Source organism: Anas platyrhynchos, chromosome 4 (assembly GCF_047663525.1).
Source record: "Anas platyrhynchos isolate ZD024472 breed Pekin duck chromosome 4, IASCAAS_PekinDuck_T2T, whole genome shotgun sequence".
NCBI classification, from domain to species: Eukaryota; Metazoa; Chordata; class Aves; order Anseriformes; family Anatidae; genus Anas; species Anas platyrhynchos.
In genome coordinates this window covers 29,552,803-29,580,610 of record NC_092590.1, presented here as the reverse complement: position 1 = coordinate 29,580,610, position 27,808 = coordinate 29,552,803, and the positions used below count along the sequence as shown (strand labels likewise).

Here is a 27,808-nt window from a genome sequence, read left to right as displayed (position 1 = left end):
CATATATCCCAATAGCAAGATGAGACATGATGGTGAGTTTTGTAATGATGAGCTTCTGAGGGAGTGTTGGGCTTGGGAAGCATTTCCTTTTAGCAAATGCACAAGTACCAGCTGCATGATGTCAGTAGTCTGGAATAATGCCTTTCTTTGGTAGGTGGTATTTAATCATTTCAAAAATTGCCTGGCAGTCAACCGACTCATTAGGTAGCAAGCAAACAGCAGCAGCGTCCTACTCCTTGTCAAAGCCAGCGTGTTCCCTTTGAGGTCCTTGCAGTTCTTACAGTGACCCCTTGTGGCTAGGGGCTCTTTTTACCTCCTACATCGGAGCGAATGTGAAAATCTCTGGTATAAGTTGTACAGGTATTGAGGATTTTGAACGGATTTTATGTGTCCGATGCTATAAGTGTATGTTATTGCACAAACTGTCAATAGGAGAAATGGATTTTGTCAGGTAGCAGAAAAAGGGGCAGACAAGGAGGAGCAAATCTGTAGAATGAGCTCTCTGTCCCTGCGTGCATTTCAGGAGGTTTCACTGCAGGATGGCTCTCATCTCATCCCACAGAGTGCAGCAGATGCAGCACATTAGATGTGTTCTTGGAGCACATTTTCTGGCTCAGTTTCATCTGAAAGGGGTCCAATTCTGTGCTCCAAGACCACTTCACAATGCGAACCACTGCAATGTAAGTGGGGGTGATCAGGATACTCGTATCAAAAAAAGCACTCCTGCTTCAAGCTGGAGCTAGTGTAGACACGCTGAGAAGCCCGAGTGATACCAACCCTTTGGTGTCCAGCATTACTTTGGGGATGACCGTAAGGAAAAGCCTGTTGCACTGAATAAGGGCAGAAGGCGGATCACGGCGTTGCTGTTAGAGGTATAGTGTGCTCATTTTGCCTGGAGCTTATGACTAAGTTGCTGAACGACCTATTATGAGTCAGCCTTAGTCAACTGTAGCCATTCCCTTCTTTTCACAGTTTTCAATTAAGGTGTAGTTTCACAGTCACTTTAATCTGATTTAAGACAGATGAAAGAGGATGTCTCTTCTTCCTTCCCTTGCTCTCCTTGTTTTGGTATTAGCAGCTGCATGGCCAGGAGACCACATTGTTAATGCTTTCTTTAAAGGATCGCGGTATAAAGGAGTAGCTGCTGTGAACACGCTCGGATTCAGATAGGATTCAGATACGACTCTGTTTTTGTGCAGTGTCAAAGCATGCATGTTAAGTGATTTGCTCTTGCACCTGGGATTATGGCCCTTTATTCCATTCACTTGCAGATGGTTGGTGTGATTTCTCAAGGTGCTTGGGACAGAACTAATTCCAGGGCCGTTGGATAGCTACCTGTTAGCTGGATACTCAAAGGCTCTATCATCCCCTCACCTTCTTGAGCATGCCAAGACAGCAGTTTTGTAATGCTCAATAGTTGAGGGCTGTCCTGCTGTCATTTGTTGAAGCTGGAAGTCTTGCCCCCGAATAAATTCTTTACTTTGGCAAATGAAAAGCTGGAAATAATTTACTAACTTAAAGCTCCTCCCTTCTAAGTATTCTGTCAGCTCTGCCAAGGAATGGCTTTGGGAAGGACTGTAGTGTTTCTAAAATCTGGCATTGATTACGAGGGATTTTTCTAAAGCAGGGTTATTGGCTTGATTATTTTTTCCCCCTGAACATGCCATGTAAATTGAATACTGATGTGCAAATTCTGTCTTCATAAATATGACTTTTTAAATCTGAGTGTACTTTTGTTGTAACTTTCAGCATAATGTAAAACTATTTTCTCATTAAAATGAGAACCTGTGGTAATACAAGAGGGATTGTGGAATACTTCTTTTTAAGGGATATTTCTCTTTAGAATTAGGAAAATGCCATATGAAAGGTTAATTGAGACTTGAATGTTGCACAAAGCTTGTACCGATCTCTGTTCACATGGCTGAATATAATTCATAGTGATTAAAAATGACTGTTCTACCCAAGATCAAAAACCCTTTCTTACTGTGTATTCCGTTGTATTTCTAGTCATTACACATTGGTTTCTGAAAATCTGGTACAAATAAAAGCAATCCAGATGCAGTGCTTGGTGCTTACGTAGTTTAATCATACATTTATTAAAAGGTGTCCTAGAAAGAAAATACTTTACTGCAAGGGCCATTGTCTCCAACAGTGGTAGCGTTTTACTTATTAACTCCATGTCAGATAAAGGCAACATTAGGAATCTACCACACGTAAGTAAAACCAATCAATGTCAATTGTTTTAAACCTAGTGGAAATGAGTATTGGACAACATATGTATGATGTTTGGATAGCTGGTTCAGTTAATATTTGTGTGTATTTCCATGTAATAATTCCTGGCATGTCTCTTGATATTTCTGATAAGTGCATTGTTATTGAATAATTGCTACTTAATGCAGTAGATTTCCAAGCAGCATTATGACACATGTAAAGCATGCAAGTTAAAACTCATTTTTTGCAGCTATGTTGTTACCAACATCCATTAGCATGTGTATATAAGCGATCAAATATCTCTTGCATCTCCAGTAAGTGCTCTGTCAGCAGACGAGAAGACATTACCAAATCTTTTGTTAGCACCGCAGAGTCTCTGCAAGCCTGCTGACAGACAAAATGGGAAACAAGTATAACCAGCTATTGAGGAAATGAAATCATTTCTAGTTACACATAATGCTTGTTAATATAAAAACCATACATGGTAATTAATTTTTAAGGGAAATTTCCATTCATTCTCTCCCAAACGTTCTCTATTGTGTTTTAGTGCAATTTAAAAGTAGACCCTTAACTCTTCCCACAAGTGAATGAATTTAGAGCTTTGAAACGTTGGCAAATGCGAAGAACGTACTCTGTATAATGCTAGCAAATGAAATTCTATTAGGAATTATGCTTTGCTTCATTTTTACTGGAAAACAGGCACCCTCTCCTCGCTATAAGACCTAAATTCTCACTTCAGGAGTTGCTATGAGGAAAACTTTTTGGTTTTCCTCCTGCAAGCAGTCTGCCAGCAATGCAGCCAGGACAAAATACAATTACCTTTGTTGCATGGTAAAAGCCAGACCTGTCATCTGTTGTGTTAGTAATTGATCCTGCTTGTCAGAGAGGGACTTGTTCTTCTCCCTCCTTTGGCAGTAGTGGTGAGTCAGAAACACATTGTATTTGGATGTTCCTTTGCCTGTCCCATCAGAGAAATGACTTCACAAGTGGTACCTTCAAAGTCCTGGATGAAGGCAGCGCATACAGCAACTCCGTCTTCTCCTGCCCCCCGCAGGCCTTTCTGGCCAGCAGGAGCATGCAGCCAGAAAGCTTCACCTGCTGGAGGGACAGGTGTCAGGCCCCGGTGGCTTGGCTGGGCCACCATGAGGGGCTTACTGGCCACCAGAGGGGGGCTCGGCTGGGGCATAGCCCCCGCATTCCCCCAGCGACACCTCCTCACTTGCACCAGCAGCCTCCCAGGGACATGCCCACCAGCAAAGGCAGAGCACAGCACCAGGGGTGAATTTAAGATAATTTGGGAGCCTAAAACCACCAGAATAACTGTTTACAGGGCAGCAGGGTGTGTGTGCACTTGCAGGTGATCTGAGGCTTTACCACAAAACCACCTCCTGCAGGAGCCAGCTTCACAACCCGCCTCCTGCCCTCTTGTGTCTCTGTGCCGTGCTCCATGCATCAGCCACTTGGGAATGCGTTTTCAGCTAAGGCTGTTTTAAAGAGAAGTGAGGGCTGGGGGTAAAGCTCTGTGCCTGAAGGAGGTTAGCTGAGCTTTAGGAGTAATGCACACTTCAGAAATGACAAGAAAATGATGTTTTACTCAAATACTGGTTTGGGGAGCTGACTACACCTGCTGTAATATTTTCACATGTTACCGTGTCTGCTTTCTTGCTTTCATGTTTGTTTCTTGTTTTCAGCAGAATGCAGATTGGGGTTTGATCTTATTTTTAAAAGGAAAAAAAAAAAAACAAAAAAACACCCAACCCCAAAGTCAAAATATTTGAATCTTTTTTTTTTGCCTCAAGTCTAAGGCATTTAAAACACATATGTGGTGTGTGTGTGTAATTTATGGATTACTGTAAGATATTATTCTACATACATCATTTTTTGGCTCATCAAAAGTAGATCTTGGGTCAGCCAGAGAGTAAAATTGTGTATCAAAAGTAATGGAAAAGTCCCCTGTTTGATAGATAATTTAACTGGTCTGTACAACTTGGAACTCCACTGTTGTTGGCATGCAGCTGTTAAAGGCTGTCTAAACGCTGACTTACTTTGAAGTGCTTCCTGTTGCTATGTGAAGCTGTTGGTGTCCGTAGGTACCCGTCACGGCTGGGTGATGCTGAGGGATTCAGTCGTGCTGTTACGCTGGGCTGGCCCCGTGCGTATGGCACAGCTCACTGCCAGCGAGCGCCCGAGTCCCTTCTGGCTTCTTGGCCTGGCCAGCCAGTGTAAAGGATATGCTGCAGATCTGGTGTTTCGACAGTGAGGTCATTAGTTCTGCTTAACTGATCATTGAACAAATTATTCTGATAATTACCCTGGTTTAGGTTTTTGTTTTCTGACAAGAGAGACATAGGTTTCTTAAGTTCTTTCTCCAGCTTCTTCAGGTTTAAGGGAAACAAAAATCTGATCTGGAACGTTTCTCTGTAATGACATTTATTTGCAATTCTTGAAATGTTCAGCTGCTGCTCTGCCTTTGGGATCTGCACAGCCCTTCGCACATCTATGTTTGTTACATAAATGCTCGTGCTCCAGTCTTTCTCCCCAAACCATTGCTCTTCTCTAGCTTGGCTTTTATTGAAAGCGGCTCACGGAGCGTGGTTCTGCGCTTCTATTAGTTGATCAAACCAGATTTCTTTCATTGCTTACCAGAGAAGTTTTCAGCAGTGAATGTTTGTTAGCCCTGTGAATTGAGAAACGATGACAGTGAGCACCTACCTCTTCTCAGCCATGCCCTGTTTTCTCCCGCAGATTTATTGGTTTAAAGATGGGAAGCAAATTTCTAAAAGAAGCGATCACTACCGAATTCAAAGAGAACCTGATGGAACTTGCTCGCTGCATACTACAGCCTCCACCCTGGATGATGATGGGAATTACACTATTATGGCTGCTAACCCACAGGTAAATGAAGGTTTTGCTCCAGAGCAAACATGCTTCTGAACATGAATCTTCAGAAAACTATCTCATCTTACATATGCATAATTTAATTAACTGATGAAGTCACCATCAAGTATATAAGGTTAGATTTCTGTTTTCACCTTGCATCAGGAGGGTGGGGCCTTTCTATCTTCAAGAGATTATCAACTCAACAGCTTTTTTTTTTTTCCTAGGGCTTGAGGTTTCAGAGGGGATGGATGTTGTTTTTTAATCACTGTTCCACCATTTGTTTCAGCCGATAACATCTCAGTATCCTGAGTATGGATGGCATATGTGTTATACGAGGGGGAAAAATCAAGCAGAAGTAACCCAGTCGGGCTGATCAGCTCTTTCATTTTTCTTCTGTTGATACCATTTTCTGACTGAGGCCAACTTTTTGAAGCGAGTGGGAGTGTATCACACCTCCACGTGCTTACATGAGGCAGTGATTGTGGCTCTGTCAGACAAAAAAAATAAATAAATCAGGCCCCTATTATATTGGGGGATGGTCTCCCATGTTGATCCCAAAGTCTTAACCAATGTTCTGAAATACGGTGTTACTGCTTTGTAGTGTTATTTCTATTTCACAGATCCAATGCAAGAGCATCCTAGTGAAGTAACTTTTTCAATCCACTTTTTCCTACAGCAGAGCAAACCCAGGGAAATTATTTGCACGTGAGAAACCGAGGCAGTAACATAACTTAGGGATATAATGAATTACTTTCTTCTGTAGCACCAAATAGCTTGCCAAGACCAGGGCTGCAAGTAGAATTACACTGTAAAATAACAAACTCTATCACTGAGACAGAGTTTAATCTAAACAGGAGTGTTGTGCTCTGTTATGAATGTTGCTAGGTTACTTAACATGACACTTCCATTTGTGCCGTGCTCTTTTACTGTCAATCCCGCTCGTGTTGCAGCGTGTGAATGTATGGATGAGACTGTGCACAGGCAACGTGGAAAGAGCAGTTGTAGTCTAGCCCCAATTCTACAAATTGCAGTGCTTAAATCTAGGTTGTTTAAACCTATGCTATTCCTCCATATACAAATAACAGAATAAAGAAATAGCAAAAGGCCGAGGGAATTCTTCAAGCTGGGAACTTTTACACATGGAAAGAAGAGCATTGTGTTACGACACTTGGTAGCTAAATTAACTTAAATTGAGCAAGTTAACAGCGGGTTTAAAAATGATTTAAAAAATGCACAGATATGCAAGTTAGGATGCAAATCCTGTTCATATTCCTATGAAAGTTGTTTTAGTGCATGTGCAGCATCTGCCTATGTAGTGTTACTGTAGGATCCAAAATCTTAGATAACTTGATGAATAAACTGCCTTTGAATTTGGGTGCTGACATCTGTCCCTGAGTAACTCTTGTGAGCATGTTTAGGGCTTGCTTTTGAACATTTGTTATTCTGAGTAAAGCTCGTTTGATGACACAACAGTGAATTAGTCTAGATTATCAGCTCTTGTTGATGACACTAGTTTGTTAATGGTTTTTTAAATGTACTGAAATGAGGTGTTTTTGTACTGTTCCTAGTTTGGGGATTGAAAAAGTAGTTTTGTTAAATGATAAAATTCTGTCTCTGTGCTTTTTTTCCTCTTTGGAGAAAAAACAGAAGCATCCTTCTCTGGCTCCCCTAAACAAAACATCTGTCTGTTTCACCAAGCCCGTTATATTCTTCCTTCACAGTCTGATTCCCAAGCGAAGATACTCTTCTGCTATTAGCTTGCTTTTACTATGCATTTAACAGTACAGCAGAGGCAAAGACGGTCTGTGAGTTAATGTACTAGCCTTTCACACTAAAAGATCTGGATTCCAATTCTTTTAAGTCATCCCGAGTGGAAATAATTTTGGCATAGCTTCCTAAATCCTAATGGAAAGTTGTCCACATCTCAAAGCTATCACAAAGTTAGGCAAATTTGGCAACCTTTCCTTAAGAAAAGCAAAATACATGGATACTGGGGAGCTCCCATCATGGTTCTGATGGACTGGCAGATACTTGCTAGACAGTTGCTGGGTTTTGGTCATTGCTATTAGGACCATCAAACTACAAAGCAAAAAGGCACGTTTGTGGCTGTTATAAATTGATTTATTTCATTAAAGCAAAGGATTCTGTTCATTAAAACCCTGCCAGTTGATGCCGTCTCATTATCTGGACTAATACTAAGGAATTTATGTGTGTAAAACGACTTGTTGACATACCTTGGAAATGATCCGTGGTGGTTAATGCTGCGCCATTGCCTACAGTGTGAAGTGCAGTGATCTGGAATTAAACTTCTAACACCACTGGGGTTTGCAGAAAAATTTGCCATATAACTTAATCCAGAGCAAACTGACCCGTGACCTAGAAAAACATGAAATCTTGCCTGGTTTAGGCCTTTACTTACGGGCTACATCCCTTAACTGATCTCTTGCCATTAGCTCTAAGTATGGCCTCAAGCTGGGTCCTTATTTTCGCCTTCTTTCCTTTTATCTCATTCTCTCCACTTTGCAATTGGCACCCACAAGTCTGGATTTCCCGTACTTTCTAGGCCATCTTCTCACGAATCACTTCCCGCATTCATCACTTCCTTCCCATTCATCCCATAACTTTTCCAAATCTTTGGCTCCCAGCTGGTTCTTCCCTATCCAAACTCCTTAGTTCTTTGTGTAGCCTTCATGTATTGAGAGACAGAGATGATCCCAAATTGTGAGAATTCATCACCTGCCAGAAAAAAGATGAATATGCAGTGGGCCCAAAATAGAAATTCACTCGTTCCAGATGGTTTTAATGGTCTTGTAACACAAAAAAAGCTTTTGCTTAAGAAATTGCTGTAGGTCATGTGCAATGGCTTATTTTAACACCATTGTTTTTCTTGTGGACTAAACGGGTCATGGGAATAAAAGTGGAACACAAACTTCATTTCTACCAGTCCAGCAGTAACAACAAGGCCATTGCCTTTTGAAGGCTGCTTGTGTCCCCGGTGAAATTGGTTTCCATGTGCCATACACAGAGAACCCGCCCAAGTGCCCCCACATCAGTAACTTAGTCAATGTACTGTAAGACTTAATTGCTGGTGGAACTACTGCTGAGGGCTTTGTTTTGGTTTTAATGAAAAAACCTCTGGGATAATAAGTAGATGGTAGAACATTTAACTTTATTACAGTCACAGTTATTTCAGTCTGTTTGGTGTTAGATTGCAAGCTGATACAATAGTTTAATATCTGAAGGTATCTTGGCAAATGATTTTAAGTAACTTTGTGAAAGAAGGGATAGTGTTGCCGACCCTGTAACAGGTGGGCAACAAAGAAGAGAGAAGGTTGAACATTTATTAATATTACATGCTTTTAAGTATTTTAATTTTCCTCCTCTCCATCATCATAACAGGGCAGAATAAGTTGTACGGGAAGGCTGATGGTTCAGGCTGTAAATCAAAGAGGCCGCAGCCCTTGGACATCTCCTGGCCAGCCTCATATCAGAAGGTACTTTGTGTGTTTTTTTTTCTTCTCTCAATAATATCTGTTTTGAAAAATTGCTATGATGAAGAACTTGATTTAAGAAGGTAAGGTAGCCATATGGCATACAATAAGAAACCTCACCTCTGCTAAAAAAAATTTTCAAAATGTGCACGCTAAGAATTACAAGCACCCTCTGAAATGCCATGACTTTAAAGTATCTTTTATTTTGCCTGCCTCCTCCTCTCTTGGTGGTGTTCACTAACTACTCTCACGTCTCTCACGTTAGACCGCAAGCTGTTAAGAAAGACATTGTCACTTGCGTATTTTTTAAAGCATCTCACCTGGCTAGGATTCTCTTGGGAGCCTATCCTTTCTGCAGCTTTTAGTAAGCATTCGTTTAAAGAAACAGCAGAAATAACTGCAAGCCACATCGTTTATTAGAGTTGCATTTGAAATGTTTTAGTATTTTGGTGATTTCAGTTTAGGTTCTTACAAGGAATTATGAGTCGGATATAAAATATTAAACTTATATTCGGTGAGGTTTACAATTATTCATATACAGAGCTTTGGTTTATGTTTTTGGACCATATAAGGGAATTTTCCCTTCGAATACTTCTTTATTTTTCATTGCCCAAAGCATTTATGAGGCCATTAAGCACAGCCTAGACATCTTCAGACGAAACAAAAAATTCATTTTGGTTACCCAAACAGAACTGCTTTGAACAGAGTATAGGGCTCTGGTTCGGTTGCCATAACGAGGCATGTGTTTTGCTTAATGGTCACACAGGCCAGAGAAGCTCAATGTTGCCTAATTATGACATGTAGAATAGGTGTAACTCCCTTACATCTGTGTGCAGCAAAGAAACTCACATTGCTCATGCAGTAGTGGTAGCAGTTATGTGCTGGAGAACTGTACGTAGAAGAACCTGGTAACTAGGAAGTGTCTGGATTTTAAAGATCTCATCAATCTTCTGCCCTGACCAAACGGGGCTTCCCACAGCCTTGAAAGTGCTTCCCAGCACCTCCTGGGGAGGCGTTCCACAAGCCCCCTCCCGTGCCTCAGGTCTGGGCCTGTTGAGCTCAAAGCACTTGCTGGGGCAGGAGGGAATTTCCTGCCTCCGCTGCGTTGTGAGAACAGCCCAGAAAAGCTACGTCCGGTTGGCGTGGCCTGTCCAGTAAATAAGACACACTACACCTGCAAATAATAGGTAAAAATGAAAAGTCTCTGATAATCCATGAAGGAAGAAAATGCCACGAAGAGTCAGGTTTCAGCTGAATTAGTCAAATGCATGATGGTGAGAAAGGGGAAACGACTTTAAAAATGGGGAATGGAGAAAGGAAAATAGGTAAGGGCAAGGGAACACTGAGCAGCGACACTTCTGCTCCTTTCTGGAGGATAAAGTGCAGATGGATCTCTTTCGGCAACAGGCAGAACCCAGGGGTAATAACAGGGAAGGCTCCTTTTGCAGTCTTGCTAAATGCAATTGAAATCCAAGGCCACTTATAGCTGGTATTTTGCTTTTTAATTGCTGCAAGCACTCAGGTGCCACTAGAGCTTTACATGGGTGTCCAGTAAAGTAATGAATTATAAACCGGAGATTTCCATACAGCAGTTTAATTAAAATTAGGGCAATTACTGGGAATTCTTATTTCCTGTACAGGAGGTCTGTTTCTGCTAAGCATTCAGCACAGTGCTATTTCTGTTCAGCAGCTTTTCCCACTACTCCCATCGCCCCATTCTCCCCGAGACTGATGAAATTCGAGCATGTAACACATTCCTACGACAGACTCCCACCATCAGCTTCTCTCCTGTAGCATACCACAGTGCTGCGCTCCCCCCATGCTATACGATTTGTCACACATATTTCTGTACACTTTTGATAAGTAATACTCCTGTGGCCTTATAGTGTGTTTTTTTTTTCTGTAAGTTTTTTTTTGCTTCACGGCAACAAAAACGTTTTTACAAGTGTAATTATTATCTTAATGAACTTTATGACTTGTTACACTGTTGACAGGCTTTTTCCTGAGGTATTGTTAATCTCCTACTGAACGTGTTCTGGCAGAAGAGCTCTCTGGTTTTGTTGTCTTCACTACTTTGCAGCCGTTTTAGACCATTTAGAACTTCCTCTACTTGTCTTTTCATTTTTAATGTCATATTTTTCTGAAATTTGCTTAGCTTGCAAAAATGACCTTCTTAGCATTCTTCTGGGGATGAGGTTTTGAATTACCTGAGGTGTACCTAGCTTGGTAGACATCATGGTGCTCAACACTGCAGCACCCAAGTAGTGTTGAGTGCTCTTGCAAGAGCGCTGCAGCCACAGCCCCAAACATATCATTTTAAAGTGCATGGGATTCAAGGAAGATTGGAAAAAAAAATGCATTCCTATTGCCCCTGCTCTCAATTAGAGCATTGATTTAAACTTGGTCTCCTTTATCCCAAATTTTTGATGATTATCACGTGGTCTGTCATGAAGTGTTCCCCAGCTTGCTAGTGTGCACTGTGCCACACCACCCCACGGCGTCTCCCCAGACACATTTAGACCATGATGTCAGCACTGCTGCTGCAATTTGCTGCACAGTTTAATGCCCACATTGCAATTCTTAACAAATCTGCAGCTAATCCAAGGGTATTCCTGCTTTGTCATTCCTAGACATCTCAAGTACTTGGCTCTATTCATTTCTTTTCCTTTCTTTATATATTTTTTTTAAACCACAACAGGTTTTAGAATAAAAATAAATGGTTTCACCTCTCAAGGTTAAGGCTTAAAAGCCATCTACAATTTTAGGGGTAAATTTATAAAGAGGCAAAAAGAAATGCATTCTTAATTTCTGACACTAGACCAAACAGCATGCTGATTTAGCTTTCCTTTCAAATCTGTACTTTTAAAAACCTAGTTAAGATTCAAGAAAATACTATCATTAAAAAACTGCTTTAATGACAAACACTAAGCCTCTTTATTTTCCACTTCATCTGGTGTAATTTTTTTCCCCCTGCTTTGATCGATGCTGCCATTTTGCAGCTGCAGCAGTGAGGTGGTGGTTTTCAGAAGTACTTTCACGCTTCTATGGTGCTAGTTAACCTACTTGGCTTAGCCTCACAAGGCACTGAGAAACACTCGTCACTTGGACCTTTAAGTTGTCCTTTTAAAAGCAGTACCTAACCTTGAGTAGCTTGCACTTGACTAGATACCATCATTTCTAGCAGGTCTTACAGAACTAATTACCAAAAGATATGAATACAGCTTTTTTTTAAAAAAATTACCCATCCATCTTTCAGCCCAGCTGCATGCGTATGAGGTATGTGTATTGGCAAAAATGGTTAGGGACTCGCCAACTAGAACAAAACATTGCTTGTGAGCTGCAAAGCAGGAGCTACTGAAGGAGCTGTGGGCATGCCCAATGGCAAAAAAGTGAGGTGCTTCAGAGCTGGCTTTAGACATCTGAAAAGCTACGTAAGCATTAAATGGGGAAAAACTATCCAGAGCGTTACATTTTAATACACAGAATTTGCTATACAGCCTTTGGTGGTGCAGAACAAGAGAAGATGAAAAATAACCAAGTGTGACGTGAAAAGTCTCTTCTCCACTGAGATGAGTTAGCTTTTAGCTGCTGTTGTTTTCTGAAAGGTAAACATAATTAACAAACAGCACACGCATTGTCTGCTGTAATCAGCAACAGTGAAGGGTTTAAACGCACAAGACGCTAGAAATGAGGAACTGAAGCTGTGCGCTAAGGTTTGCCAGCTTCTTTTATTTGTATTGCAGTGATTTAAAGACTAAACAAAATGTACTCTCATGTATAAATATAATTACAAGTATTCTGTAGCAAGATTGCTGTCTAGATGTTTCTAGATACTTCTGATTTAGTGGAAAAAAAATAATTTACCTTTATTTCGTGTTATTTTAAGACCACGATCTCGATCAAGGGACAGTGGTGATGAAAATGAACCAATTCAGGAACGATTCTTCCGGCCTCATTTTCTGCAGGCTCCTGGCGACATGACTGTTCAAGAAGGAAAACTGTGCCGAATGGACTGCAAGGTAAGCGTCAAGCAAAGGACAGCAGCTACCTTACCATAACCTTGGCTGAGTCAAAAAAAACAAGTTAGATAAGATTTTTTTTAATGCTATTTTACCTATTTGCAGTATCAATGGGATAATTAATCTTGCTGCTTATCAGCAAAAGTTGACAATAAAAACTTGCTCCAATGAAATGGCTGCAGGCAAATCTTACAGCTAACAGAAAGCTGATTTTTAGAGTTGATCTATGTTGGGGTGTGGGGGGAAGCAGCAAACACCATAAAGACAGTGCTTTTCTATTTTAAGTCCTTTTACCACTTCAGTTTCGATCCTCTGTTAGTTTTAGACAGTCTAATCTTGATTTATGACTTTGCCTTGCGGAATTAATTAAGGCTTGGACTTCTTCTGTTTGCTTTCTGCTGGTACATCTGGGAGAAGCTGTTTGTTTTTGAGCAGTACCCCCAGCAAGTGGCACGGCTTTCAGCAGTGCCGGACTCGTTCACACAGTCCAAGTATAAACTAGTGCAGGCAGCACTGTCACTAGGTTATACCTCAGTGCAATGGAATTTAGAGTTCAATAAGTAGTCAGCTAACATCTTTTTGTCTGCAAGTTTTCCACAAGAAATTAATTCAGAAAGGAGTATCTTTTTATTCCACATGAAGAGCAAACAATGAAAAATGACAAAAGGTGTCACCCTGCCTTTTGTTTTGCAATGTATTATTATTTAGATTCTAGCGTATCTAAACACCGATCTGTTTTCAGTCACACCCATAAGACATCACGGAATTCAGGGAGTTGGCCAGAAAGTAAGTAAATTAATACAACCGAGTCAATGTGTAATGCAGGGTGGAATTAGTAAATCTTGTGGTACACCTGCACTAGCAAACAATCCCCAGCTCCTCTGAGGTAACAAGTCAGGACTCCTCCAGTGCTCTGCATGGCTAACAGTTTCCCACTGTTCTGTTCGCACCAAAGGTTAGCGGGTTACCAACTCCCGATTTAAGCTGGCAACTTAATGGAAGGCCCATTCGTCCCGATAGCTCGCACAAGATGCTGGTGCGTGAGAACGGCGTGCACTCCTTGATCATAGAGCCCGTCACGGCTAGAGATGCTGGGATCTACACGTGCGTTGCCAGCAATCGAGCTGGTGAAAACACATTCAGCCTGGAGCTCGTCGTTGCAGGTAATGCCTTCATGCTGAGCACTGCACGAGGAAAAGCGAAGTGCTGTCAGATGATGTGGCTGAGGGGCAGGGGGCTAAGGCGGGGGAAGCGCGCAGTAACGGGACTGCAGCACACGTCTGGGCGGCACGGTTACGTTCTGTGTTGGCCAAGGCTGGCTGGCACGTAACCTTCGGGCATGCATGTAGTGACGAACAGAGAGCTGTCAGCCTGAGGGACAGCTGAGGCCACAAACCAGACTTCACCCCAATGTGCTTTTTATTGGCAGTTTGTGCAGAGCCGTATCTACCTCTGGGTTGCTAGCATGATGTGATTTGTGTATTTCACAGGATGTGAGATTAATGCCATTCCATCCTTCTGGCAGAGCACTTCCTTCTATAATTAAAGGCTCATCCTTTTATGGAGTATGAAGGCGCACTGTTTAACAAGCACGGTGCAGCCAATTAATCTCGTCTTCATGCTCCACATTTCAGTTCTCCTGGGGGCCGGGGCGGGGGAGGAAAACACTCATCTCTATTAGAGCTCACTTCTCCTTTATTAAAATACTGGTGTGGCTGTTGTCTTCAGAGGAATCAGGGTTGGACTTTGTGATTAATGAAGACAAGGCTTAAGTTTCCTGCCACTTACGTTTTTCATTACTGTTTTTTAGCATGCTGCTGAAAGAAAAGCTCACTTTTTAAAGACTAGTGTCAACATTTCTGCGATTTTTATTTCCACAGCTAAGGAAGTACACAAAGCACCTGTGTTTATAGAGAAACTACAAAACACAGGCGTGACTGAGGGATTTCCAGTGCGACTGGAGTGTCGAATCTCGGGGGAGCCATCACCTCAGATATTTTGGAAGAAAGAGAATGAGTCACTCACACACAGCACTGACCGAGTGAGGTTAGTTTGATTTACAGTAATCTCATCATGCATCACTTCAATATTGGTTGATCCTGTAATACAACCGAAAAACTAGAAGATAAGAGTGCTTTGGGTGAACAGCAGGTCATAAATATTAACTAGTTACTGTAATACCTTTTGACATTTATTCAAACTTGCAGCCAGCGTGGTGGCTGAGCTAGAATTAAAATGTTATCTTTGTTTTCCAGCCTTGGACTTGAACAGCTATCTTTACACTTTAAGCACTGTGTAGTGGTCTCTTCTCTCTTAGAACTAAGACTTAGCTTTACTTACAAGCCCAGGTTTTCTGCAGTAAAATTTCTCTATCTGCTTCTTAGCAGAGACATTGATACTTAACTCTGCTGTGTATTAAGCAAAAGAGCTTTCTTGAATGACAGTACTGGGATAGCTAAATATCCATACCAGTGCAAAATCGTAACACGGAAGTAGTGGAGACACTAACGCTCCATCTCTTCCTTCTCCCTGCTCAGTATCCTGACTGGTGGGAGCTGATGTGTGCTCCGTGTGGCCCAAAGTTTAGTTATGCCCACCCAAGTGGATCTAACTCCATGAGACAACTGAGGGTTTTAAAATTTTACAAGAGGTAAATGCTTTATGCAGGGCTTTATGCACACTTTTCTCCAGCATGTAGTAAATGCTAGTTCAAGCAGAGTAATTATGCAGCATCTCACTTCTGCCTCCTGCATTCTTCAGCACGCCATTTTCCCATGCTCCCTCTGGGAACCAAGGCAGCTAAATGCTGAGCCCAACTCTGCTACTACAACGTGTGTGTGTCTCTGAATCCAGCTATGAGTTAGTGCTGGCCCTTAAATCCCCAAAATCATCTTTATGTAGAAATACTATAAGGACAGTGGGAAAAATGTCATTATATAACTTTTTTTGGATTGTAAAATCTTTAAGTTTGTCACCAGCATTTGACTGCATTTTGTGAAAACACTGAAGAACAATTTTAATATAAACATTTTAATATAAAAATGTTAATATAAAAAGAAAATTTTGATATAGTATTTAATATAATACTTAAAATTAATATAAAAAGGAACTCATTACTGATATGACACTAATAAATTCTTGGGTCTTCAAAATAACTACAAATATTTCAGTACCTCGTTCCTCATGTGAAATCTGTCGTCCTTTTCCCACAACAAAGTCTGGGTAAGTTCTGACATCCCCACTACGTCGATGTGACTTCCAGACGTCGTAACCTGTAATTCTGAAAGAGAAAGTGCTGCACGTGGTTTTGCTTTTTAGTTTTTCAATACAGGATATTAAACTGCCAAATTGTGGAGCACATTCAAGGTTTTATTTCCAACTTGCTAATTTCAGAGGAAGTTTTATATTAATTGGAAGTGGACTACAGTTAATTATAACTAGGATTGGGTCTGTGTACAAGGACATTTAAAAACAGTCTATGCAGGTTTGCAATTCAAATCGTAATTTTCTACTTTTCTTTTGTTTAGCATGCACCAGGATAACTATGGCTACATCTGCCTGCTTATTCAGGGAGCTACAAAAGAGGATGCCGGGTGGTACACCGTTTCAGCTAAGAACGAGGCTGGGATTGTGTCTTGCACTGCCAGGCTGGATGTTTATAGTAAGTGGCTTCCTTTTTCATTGATCCCCCAAAAGCAATAGTTCTCCAAGTTTTGGTTTGTTCGCAGAATGGTTTACATGGGTCTCTTTTTCTTTTGTTTATAGTTTCTCCTCAATAATAACGATCCACATCAAGACAACAAATGCTCTGTCAAAGTACTCCCACCATCTTTCAGATACCTAAAGCAAAATGAGCATGCATGCTTTCTATTTTTGCTTAGTATATTATAGCTAATTAACAACAGATAACGGCATGATAACATTAATTTTGTGGATCATTATTACTGTTGCTCTGCTAGCACTTCCCTAACCTTTTGTATTCTTTTATCCATTAGTCTGTAATACACGGGTGACTACTAGAAGTGTAGTAGATGTAGTAGTAGTAGCCTTTCTGCTTAATTATTCAGTTTGTTCCAAAGCAGCCCCTTGCACAGTGACCATTTTCTTAAACTAAAATCCATTATCAGTCCTCATAACAAGAACAAAGGAGGTGAGAAAATTGGAATAGTAAACAATAGTTTCAATGACTTGTGAATTAGAAACTCCGCTCAGCATTCTTCTGCATACAAGGGGTGGCAATGATTTATTTTCCCAAACAACAACCAGATCATTTCTTTTCCTGACCAACAACCATCCCTAGAACAGGCCTGTCAGTGTAATATTAGTGCACAGACATTAATACCTTGCTGTTGCCCTTATCAATCATACAAAGAAAGGTAGAAAGCAAAGCCAAAAACGCAAAGGAACAAACAGATACTTGTTTTTTACTAACCACATTTGATGGTGAAACTAGATGCTGAGGAAAAAAAAAAAAAAAAAAAAAACAACAAAAAAAATACACCAAGAAATGAAACAAACTTACCTTTGATGTGATGCTTCTCAGCTGCTCAGAAATTAGTTATCTCCTTCACAAAGGGTTGACTGTGCGTCTGGTATGCTTTGTTGCAGAGGTCAAGATGTCTAATTTTTTTTTCTTTCCTTTTAATCTGTAGCTCAGTGGCAACAACAACCTCAGACAACCAAGCCAAAGAAGGTGCGGCCCTCGACCAGCCGATACGCTGCACTTTGTGACCAAGGACTAGACATCAAAGCAGCTTTCCAGCCTGAAGCAAACCCAGTCCACCTGACAATGCAGTCTGGTTTGGTAGAGAGCGATGATCTGTAGACCCGACCTGCCATTTCCATCATTTTCTTTCAAAGCAGAAACACTGAAAGCCATTGCCTTGACCAATGATACTCCTATGTCACTTTATGCAAAGGCAGACACCTTCAAGTACGAAAGATAAACGACAAACACAATAACCATATATTCCTTATTCATTATACCAAATTAGAAGAATAGGTAGATTATTAATAGAAATATACACATTGCACAACAGATCACATTCACCGATTCCTTATACCTAAGTTGCTTCAGCTCTTACGAATAACCCTTTTCATAAAGGCCAACCTGCATCAGTGAGACAGATTTTTCAGAAGAAAACACTATTTATCACTACTTGTCTTCGTAAGCCGTAAGTAGATGCTACACAATCTTAATGGTGCGAGACGTTTTATTTGAGGCCATTAGATCACAAGCACATTAGAATGTATGGTTATCTATAGCTCTGAAATGGCAATGCATTCTGATAGCTACAGTGAACAAGTGCAATATTGTAAGAAAAAACAGGAAGGGACAAGGAAAAGAAACATAAGCAAATGTTGTAACTCTGCAACCTACTTTTTATTCTACAGTGAAAAAAAAAAAACAAAAACCTTGCCTTAAGTGCCGTTAGTATGGACAATTCTATAAAGCAACATTGATGCCATAATTTAAGTTCTTTTGTATTTTTCCTTTCTGCCACCTAGGAGGAAGCTTACGTAAAACATACAGCAAAGATTACTTAAGCGTAAGTAATTTAACTTCTTCAAGCTAATGAAGAAAAAGAGCTGACATGTCATAAGTCTACTCCAGACTATAAATCTTAGTTACTAGAGGAGAAAAAAATGCCGGCAGTATGAACCAATGCAGTAGGTTACTGCAAGGGGTGGGAGGGGGCCAGGGCAAGAGGTTGAAACTCTGCGGATTTCCCGAGGACAGCCTGTGACCTCGTAATGCTCCCATGGAAGAGTCTGAAATTCTAAGGTGAGCTGAAAACTAGGGAATGTACGTATGGGACGTCTGACTGTTTAGAGCTTGCGTAACGCGTATGAGGATTTTAGAAATGCATAGTAAGTGAGAAATGGGTTGAGACTGCAATAGGAATTCCAATGAAAAGTATACACCATAGGTGAGAAGCTCGCATATCTGAGGAAGCAGAAAATGAAGATGGACAAAAGCACCACCACAATGTGCGCCATTTTTTCTTCTTAACATAACACAGCATATGTCTCTGGTGGACTTTTTTTTTTTTATTATCCTCCCTATTGTAGGCAAACTACAGCTCTTTAAATGGGTGCAGTCTGTGCACAGTAGATGAAATGCCTTAAAGCTACTTACAGAATGCAAGGCAAATCCACATCAAACTGGAGCCCTACCTAGTCAGACCTGATAAGGTAGTTTTAAATTAGAACCAAATGAATTTTGGATGAGGGGGAGGGAGGGATGGAAGAATTACTAGACCTGACAAGAAAAATGAGCATTTGATGGTACGAGCATACTTTGCTATGAAAGGAAAACACTGTATTCCTTATATGAAGCACATATATGGTATCTTTCATTATTTATAATAAAAGTGTTGAAATCTTTTATCTCAGTTCAGTTATTCAGAAGTCCTGTACTTAGTTTTTTTTTTAATTTTGTAATTGTGTACACCATATATTGCATTACTGCTATACGTGTATTGCTTTGTAAGTACACAAAGTTTGTTTTGTTTTTAGTGACTAATAAACCTTAGCACATAAGTTAGTACTATTCTGTGCAAGCTGGTGCAGGATATGACCAGTGCTGGGGATCGTTACTCTAAATTAATGTCATAGTCCGTCATATGGGAATAATCTGATTATATTCTAGAACAAGTATGTCATATCATTTGCCAAATTTTTCACAACTGTGACATGCTAATTTACTTTTTTTGTTTAGCTTCACTAGCATTATTTTGCCACCTTTTATTTGTATTTATAAAAATGTACTATCATTACTTTGGATTGTTGTGCTGGTATAATGTGGGTTTAACATCAATAAATATTACACAAATAGAAAGCTTTGCTTCTGGTAAGACTATTAACTGTTTCACTACAAGATTGAGAAATTTAAATGTTATGAATACAGACGAAATGAGGGCTATACAAAACATCTACAGCTGACTACAATGTGTTTGTTTATCATAATGCTGCCCTTGTGACCGTAAATCTTGCTAAAGAAAACAGGAACATGACCCTTAAATTCTGAGATACTTCTGTGCAATGGAAGTACCTGAAGATGCTTTTTTCCCAAGACGCAACAAAAGGTGTAGTTTTCATATCTAGTAATTGCTATATGACATAACCAACAACTGATTCTAAGTAAAGGGCACCATGCAAGTGCTGTTAATTTGGTTTAAGAACAGAATTCTGAAAAGGTAGCAACAAAATTAAGCAAAAAAAGTGTTAAGACTTACATGTAAAATCCTGAATGTTAACTACCTTCAACTTCTCTCCTTTCTGCACAAAGATATGGGGAAAGCTGTAAGATAATCAATTTTTTCTTTTAGATTTACATTTTAAGCACTGATCACTACAATTATCAGCAATTGAGTACTGATGTTAATGACCTACAACTGAAGTCGATGGAGTTGTCTGCTTACAGTAATTTTGGGTTTGGCTGAGAGTGAAAAACTCAGACTGCTCTTGTGAGCTAGTTAAGATGAGGTCATCATCACTTTTTGCCTCTGTATATATGTACACATACACACACTTATGTAGTAAATCACATCTCTAAGCAGCAAAGTTGTTTTTATGAAAACATTCAGCAGTGCTGTTACTTAGTTACTGGGACTGTTTGGGTTTACAGTTCAGAGATACAAGTGTGGCACAAGAAAAGTGACATACTTTTCAAGCCAAGAAAATGGAATTCTTGGAAGCATCAAAGTAACTTTCAGCATTTTACTCTCCCTCCACAAACTCCAAAGACAGACAGTATTATGTGAAAGCGTACTTTTAACGCTTTATTGGGGGGGGGGGGTGTCGGAATTCCAACCTTTTGTAAGACTGCAAGTTTAGCTATGGGAAGACTTCCAATTATTTAGGAAGCTGATCAGTCCAAGGCTCAATACACCATTCTGGATGCTGACAAAAACCCCTTTCAAGCACCAAGAGTGATGTGCAAAATTCCACATGCATGAAGGGTTTTTTGTTTGTTTCCAGTTCATAGCATACCTTAATACAGCACAAATGTTTATCCTGCAATTTCATGACAACAGCAACTAACATTAAAAAAAGTTTCCACCCCAGCCAACTGGAGGTTGGGGATCAAACCAAATTACAGTCCAGCATGAAGCCCCACCTGATGCACTGTACATGTAGTTTCAGTCTCTGTTACCCCTTTCAAAGGTCATTTTCATTCACTTTGTATGCTAATAAATGCCTCGATTCCCCAGATGTGGGGAACTGCACCCTGAGCTCTGCAAACAACCCAAACAGATTTAATATATGAGTACGCCGTGAGCTCATACTGCCCACCATGTAGTGGTGCTAGGGGAACCAGCTATGGCTGTGTGACCCATCTGCCAAACCCACAGTTTGGAGTGTAGGTAAATTAATGCACAGTTTGGAAATGCTTCCTCAGCTTATGCGTTTACAACATACTCGTGTCTCTGCCTCACAGTTCAGCTGTACACGCAGGCACTAGAGCCTGCTCACATTTTAGCTAGTTCTCCTGACCAGGCCAAAAGCAAAAGCCCCTCCCCTGCACAGCATTTCTATTTGAACAGAAATGTAAGCACGTAAAACACATCAGTCAGATGAAAATACACCTCTTGTCCCAAGAACTTTACAATCTATTCCACACAGCACACAATATTTTTTAATGTGTCTTAAAGCTAGGAACTGTAATACAAAATTAAGCTACAATTTGAATTTTAACATTGTTAATACATAAAATAATCCCATACTGCACTCAGTCTCTAATAAAATGTGTTGGAAACATAATGCTCAACTCACATTTACAGCAAAAAACCAGATCACAAGAGGCAGTACCTGTACAGCCATGTCAGCAGCTATCAGGAGGAGGATGAACGATCTTAAATCCAACACTAGGGAGGAGAAATTCTTCCTTTATAAAACAACTGCACTGCAAATAGGTAAATCCTGGGGAAGGGTCAAGCCTTGCAATTGCTGTCACTCACAGTCCAGTTTTGTAGTAGCAGAAACAGGCCAGAAAACAGCTGCAGAACAAGAAAAAAAAATCACTAAAAAAAAAACAGCACATGGCCACTAGTCAGAATGATTACATCATTTACAGAAGGAACACAAATATCACACTAAATGGATTAGGGTGTTGGTTTTTTTTTCTGATTTTTTTTTTTAATGATTTTTTAAACCTGTAACTAAATGCATTGTCAAGCTTTTTTTGTGATCTCTTTACCCAGAAATCATATAGGTATTGTACAAAGATGAACCTGGGGTACAAAAATGGATTGCCAAGGCCAGGACCCTTACATCTTACTGCACAAGGTGTTAAAATTACTTATTTCATATAATTATTATATAATTTCCCATACAAACAGGTAACACATCACTATCCTGTTAGAGGTAAAGAACTAATGGATTTTGATTTTGGTGATTTTTTTTTACATGCAGTATTTGTCCAAGCAACCGCTAAAGTTATTTGTAGGAAAGTGCCTGTCTAAAAGCAAGCCTGTTTTACCACACTATTCCATAGTATAATGTACCACACTACTTCTAATTATAAACCCACTTCCTCCTACAATACTTTAGAATCAGAGTCATTGAACATTTTTTGTAAAACACAATCTACTATAGAAGTTTTACCTTTCTCAAATTCAGGATTAGCTTAAACTGTACAATCCCTGAGCTTTTATTACTTTATGTAATGTGTAATAAAAAAAAGCAAAATAAAATGTAATTCTAACCGTACAACCGTTCGTAAAGCCAAACATCTTGAACTGTACGTGAATGCTGTCATTTGAGGTATGCAACAGCAGCAGCTTTCAAGAATTTCACTATGAAAAGCTCCAGATCCACTTTCCACTTGGAAAAAAAAAAAAAAAAGTGTAATTGCATAATGTAGATTTCCAAATCTAAAAATAGCATTTTAATACTAAATAGGCTCAATTACTTGTTTCACTCTAGTGTGTTGTACTCAAAGAGCATAGAACAGATACAAAGCTTCAATAGAATAGAAGAAGACTTAATAGAAGCTTTCACAGAAGAATGAAGTAATTCTTAGCTTAATAAACACTTGTTCCCTTCCAAGCATTTTTTTTCAGAGCACCAAATCCATTAAACAACCAACTCTGCAAAAACAGAACAAAGGTTTAATTTATTTGATTCTTAGTGTTTTCTTGCAACATACAAAAACCAGTGTAAGAAAGGGCAAAGCTACCACTACTAACTGTCAACGCTGTAACTGAAACAACAGATTTCTGGTCATCCTATGCATCCTAAAAATGGAGATGGGTTGATAGTGTTTCTAATCACTAATTCCTAGGACAAACACATCAGTTATCTGTGTTTGCTCAGGGCAACGACAAAACAAAAAGAACATAGCACCTTAAGTGGGGGGAAAAAACATGTTGATGACCAATGCATTTCCACAGCCCTTGCTTCAGAGTTCAGATTTGTCTGGTCTGATTTTGGCAGAAGTCAGAATCCAGAACCAATGTTATGCTCAATGTGGAAACCTGAGGAAGCTTACACAGAGCATTACTAAGCAGTTACTACAACAGAAATCTAGTTCCTTCTTACAAAGAATAATACTGTAAGGGTAGCTCAAATGAAATGTCCTTTTTAAGAGGCAAAACTAAGTTCGCTAATTATGCAATGCAAGTAGCTGCTCCTAAATACTTCTCATTAAATAACTTCTTATGATCAGAACTCACCTCACGTTAATAATCTGGTACTTTTCGCTCTCGCTGAAATGGAAGGATGCCGCCTTGATTAATCTGCGAGCAGTACGGGCACATGATAAGCATTCCTGGAAGCAGATAACACAGGCATGGTCATTAGAAAGAACGCACCATGGTGCTAACAGAAATGACGATTTTACAGAAAACATAGTGAACAGCTTTGCAGAAACATGCAGTAAATTCCTCACCCATCTAATATTTACTGATAAACAACACAGCTTTGCCGTATAGCGGAAGGCTTAGCATGACCTCCACTCTGGTATGCTGAAAATTATGGTAAACTATAAAACTACATGTGGGCTCCATTCCATATGCCTTCCAATAAGAGCTACAAGAATACACAAAGAATGGATGCAGTTCCAGTCTACTGCTGGCAGAGCCATCTCATGATTGAAATTCATGCTTATAGATAAACTAAATGGCCTCTACATAAAGCACATGCTGTAACTACTGTTTCTTTTTCCTAAAGCTGCAGGAAGGTTTCAGTAGAACAATACAAAGCTAGCCAAAAGAAAGAAGAGAAAAAAAAAAGATAAAAAAAGATAAAAAGTCACACAGACAACAGCAGAAAGTAAAACACATTTTAACAGGTCTTTAACATTTGGGTGGAGATGTCTTTAAAATACAGTTTCCAATGCAAAAGTAAAACATACTTCCAGTGCACTTAGAATTTGAGATATAGAGCTGTGAGATCTGTAAACCAGAATTCACAGAACATCAAACTGCTTCACTAACATACGTCAGCAATACCATATAATCCCTTTGCAGTTACCTCTAAAGAAATTGTTCCAAATGATGCAGCAACTTCAAACCCCTCAGCATGATACACATGCAAGGCCACCTAAACAGTGTCAGCCAGCAGCCTGGGAAACGGTAAGCTCCATCCCTGCAGCTCCACTGGCTCAGAGGGGTGTTGGCTCAATGACACCTGCCCCCATGGCGCACTTATATCATTCTTGCTATACATGCCCACAGATGAATTCAAACATTTCCAATTATCTCTCTTTTTCTTTTAATCAGCCTTGCCTTTCTCTTCTGAAACGTGGTCTTGTGTTCTCATGAACTCGTTGTACAATTGCTATCAGTTGGATGTTTTGTGATCTGTTACCAAAACTTCAAATTTTAACATATTGCTAAGACAGTAATGAACAAGACTAATAGTTGTCACTATTTAGTAGCTCATAAAATAATTTAGAATGCAAGAAATTCAACTGCATGACTGAGTAAGCTCAGTAGATGGAACGTAACAACAAAAAATACAAATACCAGCAGCCCCTGAAAACATGTCAAAAACTACTCCAGATGCTTCTTTAAGGAGTGACTTTGTATTATGAAAATGAGCCACCTATTAAGCATACTGACGTGCAGTGCCTAAAAGATCCAAACTTGGGTATGATGATACCAGGTAGGATTTCATGTTTTTTCACTTGTATGTGTACAGGGCTTAGTAAGCAAGGATTTAGTAGTGGGGGAGCTGCAGGGGGGCCTTTGTGAGCAGAGCCTAGCAGCTGCCCCATGTCAGATCAGAGCCAGCTCCAGCTGCTCCAAAAGGGACCTGCTGCAGGCCAGAGCCAAGCCAGGGAGCGACACTGGTTGGGCCTCTGGAAGAGCAGAGTTAAGGAAAGAATAAAGGGGAGCGAGAGAGTGGTATGGTGGAGCTGGGCTGTCCGTTGGTGTGAAACCAGCACAGTATGGAGTCTCAACATGTTTGGTATTATCATATCCAAACTGGCAATTTGTAGATTTTGGCAATCTACTGGCAAGTAGCCAAAGCAACCTTAGTTTTAACAACTAAGACAGAAATACTAGTTTTTATTTCAAAATATGAGACTATGCTGGTAAAGTACACCAAGGAAAGAAGAAGAAAAAAAAAATCTATCAGAATTGGATCTGATGTATTTAAAAATAGAGTGGAAAAAACAGACTGTCAGTTCCAATGTTGTATTTCCATGAAATGAACCAAAAATATCACAGAATGTAAAAGATATGAACTGTTAATATGAAAAATAAAAGCATATAATAATGGAACAATTGTAGTCATAGTCACGCTGATCTAAAGATGCTGGGCACAGTACAGATAATATTTGTTACTAACTTGGCTACTAACTACACAGCAAAAAGAAGCCTTCAGCACATGAGCATATGGGCTGAAATTAAACATGTGTGGGTGAAAAAAAAAAAAAACGTAAAATGGGGCTTCAGCAGAGGTCTTACTTCTGAGGCACTAAGTACAGCCAATGCTCTTCAAAGACTTCTCTCCACCACTACATCAGCCCCACCTCTTCAAACCAATTGATTACCTGAATTAAGTGGTGCATCTGATATTGGAAAGCTCAGTTTTCATCAGCTTTTCTTAAATGAACTATATCATGTTACAAAAAAAAAGAGGGGAAAAAAAGGCTCATGCTACTGCAACAGGCAATAGTCACCTCATGCAAAACAAGCTCTCACACTATGCAACAGATCAAAGGAGGAAGATCTGTCCAATAGCTATAATCATTGCGTTGCATGTTTTAACTGTATTTAATGTACTAGGTCGAAAGCAGGGATTTAGATATCCACTTTCTATTCAGATTTCACTGAGCTCAATATTGAAACCTTTTCCATTTTTAAAAATCACTCCTTACATCCACAAACAGTCCCCGTTATATGGTTTTGGATTTTACACTGTTAACAGTAATGCCAGTGTCAACTTTGCATCTACACAAGTAATCCACTTCCCTGGAACTACATAGAGATATTAACCAATTCCCCATGTAATAATGCCTTAGGATAGACTGCCCTCAGGAGGCTGAAAATAGATCTCTTCATGGGAAGAACACATGAACATTATACTCAGCACATATTATATATTTCTGTTACGATAAAAGAAAGACTGCAAAAGCTGTTCCTCGGTACAGTTCCTACTTACAAGCTGCAATATTAAAACAAAACAACTAAACAAACAAACCACTCTCACCGACATTATGTTTCCTGTTAGAAGCATCTACTGACAATAAGCAATTGCAATGCCTACAAGGTAGGAAAAGCCTGATGTAGTCAGTTTACTACAGCAAATTCTAAGTCACAAATATTTTTCTTCAGAGAGAAGCAGGAGAAGTAAGGCTTCAATGACTGATCCAGGAGGAAAAAAGAACACGATTTTTGAAAAAATTAAAACAAACAAAAAAAAACAATAGTAAGAAGAGGAAAGAGATTCTTTAGGAACTATGGAATAACACGAATTTCTACGAGTTCATTCTATACCAACACAGTAGCAGAATGGTGGTACTTAAAAAAAAAAAAAAAAAAAAGAGATTATAAGAGAGTTCTAAGCAATGTAGCAGGTGGAAAACATCAGACGAGTAAGAACACATACCTTCACTTCCAATAGCAAGAGAGTCACAAAAATTCTGCATGTCTAATAAGAGAGTGGACTGACGTTTTCAAAATGGAAATAAGAAACCATGGTAAGTCAGTCAAGCACAGAGTCCTATTCAAGAAATGCGCACAAAAAAAAAAAATTATAAATAGCTTGGCATAAATGCTAGAAGCACATGATGGAAAACCTAAATTTTATTTTTAATCAAGGACAGCGATGCAACAGGCATATCAGAAACATGATGGAAGCAAGACAAATTAGGACATGATTCAAAATTATAGGAAAGTCATCAAACCTGATATCAATATATTAACTCATCAAATCAAACAGGGATTGAATTTCCAAGCCTAACAAGGTAAACACTGTTGTTCGACTGTATTATTACCACACAAACTAAGATGATGGCAGCAGCCATGACATCCTGCAGAATATCAAGGATTCTAAGGCCAGCAATGTAACTGTAATGAAAGATGGCAATTATCAGCAGGCTGGATAAATGTCACAGCAGAGATGCCAAGATTACATTCTTTTAATGCATGGTTGTTTCGTGCAGCCAATCAGCGACCCCCAGCTTTGGCTGTGGTCCCAAGACATGATTCAAAATGCTATTTTCAAAGACTGGCTATGGGATGGTAACTGACCAAGTTTATTAATAAAGACAGCAGTCCTCTACTGCAGACTTCCAAAAAAAGGAACAACATAAGGAAATATGTTAAAAGGAAACCAAAAGGACAAGTCAAAAAAATAAAATGCAAAAAAAAAAGATGCAATCCAATGCATAAAGACAACACTGAACTCTGTGCTCTGAACTCTTGTATGCACTGAAGTCTGGTATGAAGACTTTAAATACAGAAGCTCAAATTAAACAGGGGTGGGGGAAGCTAGCATGGGTTAAAAGCCACTAGAATGTAAAAGTCACCCTTCAGAAAAACAGTAGCCTAGCTTTAGAAGTCAAATGTCATTTGTCATTGAACACAAAGTTTACAGACAGCTCGTAGTTTAAAGGAATGATTTGCAAAAGCACATAAAAACTGAGCACCTTAGGAAAAGGTTCTTAGTAAAAAAGCCCCTGACCAAAATAAAAAGCCTAGTGCTCAAAGCAGGCAAGATCACAGAGAAAAAATCCCCAATCCCTGAACA

General features: G+C 39.6%; 1 protein-coding gene and 2 long non-coding RNA genes across 33 annotated transcripts in view; 1 reads left to right on the top strand and 2 right to left on the bottom strand.

Moving 5' to 3' along the window:
• Positions 1-19,442, top strand: part of PALLD (palladin, cytoskeletal associated protein) — a 192,978-nt gene extending 173,536 nt beyond the window's left edge. For 25 of the 27 annotated variants that reach the window (XM_021271782.4, XM_021271781.4, XM_021271780.4 and 22 more), the window contains 7 exons: positions 4,957-5,106; positions 8,491-8,585; positions 12,469-12,601; positions 13,557-13,764; positions 14,482-14,647; positions 16,129-16,262; positions 17,254-19,442. In XM_021271782.4, coding sequence (XP_021127457.4) covers positions 4,957-5,106; positions 8,491-8,585; positions 12,469-12,601; positions 13,557-13,764; positions 14,482-14,647; positions 16,129-16,262; positions 17,254-17,426 — 1,059 coding nt within the window. In that variant the 3' untranslated portion in view covers positions 17,427-19,442. Of the gene's footprint in view, positions 1-4,956; positions 5,107-8,490; positions 8,586-12,468; positions 12,602-13,556; positions 13,765-14,481; positions 14,648-16,128; positions 16,263-16,366; positions 16,418-17,253 lie in introns of all 27 variants that reach the window. The other 2 variants (XM_072037295.1, XM_013098599.5) reach the window with 2 other exon arrangements.
• On the bottom strand, positions 1,982-17,261 carry LOC106016806 (uncharacterized). 4 transcript variants are annotated; one of them, XR_005265482.2, is made up of 3 exons: positions 17,124-17,261; positions 12,447-15,881; positions 1,982-4,888 (listed from the first exon to the last, which is right to left on the bottom strand). It is a non-coding gene; the product is annotated as an uncharacterized lncRNA (long non-coding RNA). The 4 variants fall into 4 exon arrangements; XR_005265481.2 differs by lacking the exon at positions 1,982-4,888 and adding an exon at positions 8,724-9,756; XR_001189778.5 differs by lacking the exon at positions 1,982-4,888 and having other exon boundaries at positions 12,039-13,785; positions 15,775-15,881.
• A 339-nt stretch (positions 19,443-19,781) lies between the features above and the next one.
• On the bottom strand, positions 19,782-26,645 carry LOC140002441 (uncharacterized). Of its 2 annotated transcripts, XR_011809027.1 has the most exons (5): positions 25,608-26,645; positions 23,281-23,375; positions 22,312-22,429; positions 21,416-21,603; positions 19,782-19,904 (listed from the first exon to the last, which is right to left on the bottom strand). It is a non-coding gene; the product is annotated as an uncharacterized lncRNA (long non-coding RNA). The 2 variants fall into 2 exon arrangements; XR_011809026.1 differs by having other exon boundaries at positions 23,281-26,639.
• Positions 26,646-27,808: the final 1,163 nt, after the last annotated feature.